Source organism: Ceratina calcarata, unplaced genomic scaffold, assembly GCF_001652005.2.
Source record: "Ceratina calcarata isolate Rehan_Ccalc_2016 unplaced genomic scaffold, ASM165200v1 scaffold124, whole genome shotgun sequence".
Classification (NCBI taxonomy): Eukaryota; Metazoa; Arthropoda; class Insecta; order Hymenoptera; family Apidae; genus Ceratina; species Ceratina calcarata.
The window spans coordinates 461940-465817 of record NW_017133406.1 but is presented as its reverse complement, the minus strand read 5'-3'; the positions used below and the strand labels follow the sequence as shown (position 1 = coordinate 465817).

Genomic DNA, 3878 nt, shown 5'->3' with positions numbered 1-3878 from the left:
CGAAAATTTTTTTTTGTTGTTTATTATTAGCAATGTTCTTCCGACATCTGATTTCTTTTTAAAAAATGCGTTTCTAAAGTGCATAAACTTTTGGGATTGACTGTATAGCCAATACATCATTAAACAAGATCATGGTGATCCTATACAATTCTGAACTTTTTTGTCAATGGAAGGTATCTACTGGTTTCTTGATTTTTCCCATTTTTTCCTACAGAAGACATTTAACCAACTTTCATAAGCAGTCATCGAGAAATGTATCGTGAAAACGTATGATGTGAATAAGTGCCTAAACGTATTGAACATGCGTAGAATCAGTCGTTGTTAGGCGTCGACGATAGAGCTGATTATACGCTCTATGACGTCGACAGGAAATTCCATCACAAGAATTCTTATTGGACATTCTTAAAATAATAATGTATTTCTTGATGAAACTGGCATTTACTAAGATATTTTCGGGTCGCCAGAGGTCCACGAATTCCTCTCAAGTTATCAAAGACTATCGATACGATAAGTAAAGTAATAGGAGGATAAAATCGATTGGAAAGAGGATAGAGGAAAGAAAGCCGGATTCATCGATGGGAAATTGAACCGAAAAAACGTGAGACAGAGATATCTGGAGAGGAACGTAATAGAGAGGAAAGTCTTTCGTGTTTGACGATGGAGATTTCTACTGCGACCGCACTTTTCTACCATCATCAAAATGAAGAGAAACTAAAATACGAATAAAGACAGAATGAAGTACAAAAATTGCATTCATATGTCGATTCGTTTGATTTTATTCGATTCCTTTGAAATAACCCCCAAGGGCACATAGTATCTATCGAAACATCAACTCTGCTTCCATTCTTAAAAACGTAGAATGTCTCGTTTATGAAATAGGAATGAACCTTTTAACATCAACAGGAGTCACGGTAGAAGACACATTGCAAAAGTAAAATTCATTTAAAGTGCTAACTAAAGATATAAATAATTCTGTGTATATCTACTTTATCTATCTATTTATAACAAATGATTCCAGAATGCAATTAAAAAGTTTCATGCGATTCCATTTTCTAGGTATCGTTTCCTATTTACTTGTTATCAATTATTTTTCAAACATGATTTCCCACTTAATTCAGATGCAAAGCGTTTAAATTCTTAAGGTGATCATACATTAATAAATGTGACAAGTTTTCTTAATCGCCCGTCATGTGCAAATAAATGATCATCCTTTAAAGGTGAAACTTTTATTGGCAGAGTTTTGCTCTTCAGCGTAGATTATGCGATACTTCGTCAAGAAGCACTGCAGCGCATGGAAGGAAATTTAAGCTTGAAAATAACAGACAGGAAGAAAAATGGTAGGACGTACGTGCCGCGCTTGCAACGAGAATTGCAAACCGATTTTTTCACAGAACAATTTGCATGGAAGAATACGATACTGTACGCTTATATTCAAACAGCTTCCTATTGTATTTCAATCGAACATCTCACCGTTATTTCTTTTTATTATTTGAGAAACAACGGATGTGCATACGTAGAATAAAAATTGATAACAGAGGAATAAGAAATATTTTATAAAATAATAGAGAAATAAGGCGCATGTGAAAATCTCGTTCTTCAAAAGGAATTAATTGTATTTAAGAGTCTAAAGGAAAGGAACGATTAAAAATACCAAAAGGGGAAAAGAAAAACGACAATTATATTACTCAGATCCCTAAAGTTTTCTTACGAGATTCTCGTCTAATTATTAGACATTCTTGTACCGGTAATTAACATTACTCTCGTATTTGTATGTTTCAGGATGTATTATATTCGGGTCAGATCAAGAAGTTGCCGGAGTTATGAGGGCCGTTAGACGTTGCAATGCGACTGGTGCATTTTCGTGGATCGGTAGCGACGGATGGAGCGCGAGGGGGTTAGTCAGTAACGGCAACGAACCGGAAGTCGAGGGCACACTATCGGTTCAACCACAGGCCAATCCTGTCAAAGGTTTCGAAGAGTATTTCCTGAATTTGACCGTCGAGAACAACCGAAGGAATCCATGGTTCGTCGGTAAGCGTGCGACCGATACAAATGAGCCTCGTTAAACTTCGCCAATACTAAACTTCGCACGGCCTGCGAGAACCGATCAATCGCCAGACTTATACCCATTAATACCTATGTAGATTAATGCTACACTTCAGCACTCTCCATTTGAAACTAATAGAACAAACATAAACACGTATTTACATAAAGTCAAAGAAATAAAAACTTATCGCTATTTACTGTTTGTAACAGTAAAGCTGCATACAAATTCAATTTCTGTCTTATTTGACAAAAAATACTGGAAAATCTCGTTTGAACAGTAAACTAAATATTTGAAATATTTCACTAGTTCAAATAATAATATAGAAGCAATTTTTTTTGTATGCAATAAATATTATTTCGTATCACAAATCATTTTGGACATAACAGTTCTGGATATATCACGCAATTCATATATTTAACTTCCACAGTCATTAATAATGAGATTATTGTCTAATTTGATTTTAGAATTCTGGGAAGATCATTTCCAATGTAGATATCCAAACGCATCCAGAACACCGTACAACCAAAAGTATACGAAACCTTGCACGACGAAGGAGCGCTTAACGAAACAAAACACAGCGTTCGAAGATCAACTCCAATTTGTTTCTGACGCGGTTATGGCATTCGCTTATGCCTTTCGGTAATCAAAAATTTAAATATATATACATGTATGTATATGACTAAGTGTATAATAAGTATACATATATATGAGTAAATACATGAATAAAAATTAAACATTTTTAAATTCCGCATACTTTTCCCCAAACATAGTAATTTCTGTTGCAGAGACATGCACAGAGATCTTTGCCAAAGTAAACCCGGACTATGCGACGCGATGAAGCCTACCAAGGGTACGGAGCTGCTAAGATATCTTCGGAAAGTAGATTTTGAAGGTGAGGCAAAGGAATTTTATCCGATATATCAAACTAGAATGATCATATTTAGAACTTGTCGAAAATAGTACTGCTAGCAAAACATAGTGCAAAATTTCGGTAACAATTTCGATATCGTGAATATTTAAGGTTTAAGCGGCGACAAGTTCAGATTCGACAAAAACGGAGACGGGCCGGCTCGTTATAATATCATACACTTCAAGCAAGTTGAGCCAGGAAAATACAAGTGGATCCGAGTAGGCAAATATCTCGAGGGTGAATTACGACTGAACATGTCCGGTAAGGCGTAATTTGATCGTCTTGTAAAATTGATATTACTGCGCATAAATGTTTGAACAATTAATGAGAAACAATTATAAAAATTAAAAAGAAACAATGGAGATATATTAAAAATAAAATTAATATCAATCCGTTCTTTCTTAAAGTATGTCGCGCTAAGTATTTTTTCTTTACAATTGCTTTACATTTTCGAACAGCAAATTACTAAACATTTGTTTAAACCTGAGAGTCCAAATACTTATGCAGAATAATGCAAGTACCTATCCCCGATATCAGTTTTTCCTTTACGAAATCGGACGCCTTTGGTGCCGGCTATCTACTCACATATTCCTTACAGAAATTCAATTTAAACTTGGACATCCACAACCACCCGAAAGCGTGTGCTCTCTGCCCTGCGAAGTCGGCCAGGCAAAGAAATACGTCGAGGGCGAGAGATGCTGCTGGCACTGCTTCAATTGCACTCAATATCAGGTTTGCGAGCCCGTTCGGGTGCAATCGTTCAGTCATCTAGCTACTAACTCGAGTTGTTTTTCTGTCGCGCTACCGATGATCGTTTCACCGACTACCTTTTATAACAATCTAGATTGAATTTAAAATATTCAAATCGGTAAAAATATTAGACAATAGAAGATAAAAGGAAACATCAAACAGCTTCTATTG

At 35.6% G+C, this 3878-nt stretch overlaps 1 protein-coding gene across 1 annotated transcript in view; it reads left to right on the top strand.

Annotated features, from left to right (window-relative positions):
• Glurb (metabotropic glutamate receptor B) overlaps positions 1-3878 on the top strand; it is a 127264-nt gene that overhangs the window by 118536 nt on the left and 4850 nt on the right. Inside the window, exons 7-11 of the mRNA XM_026815397.1 lie at positions 1780-2031; positions 2512-2686; positions 2833-2939; positions 3069-3218; positions 3556-3788. Coding sequence (XP_026671198.1) covers positions 1780-2031; positions 2512-2686; positions 2833-2939; positions 3069-3218; positions 3556-3788 — 917 coding nt within the window. The remainder of the gene's footprint in view (positions 1-1779; positions 2032-2511; positions 2687-2832; positions 2940-3068; positions 3219-3555; positions 3789-3878) is intronic.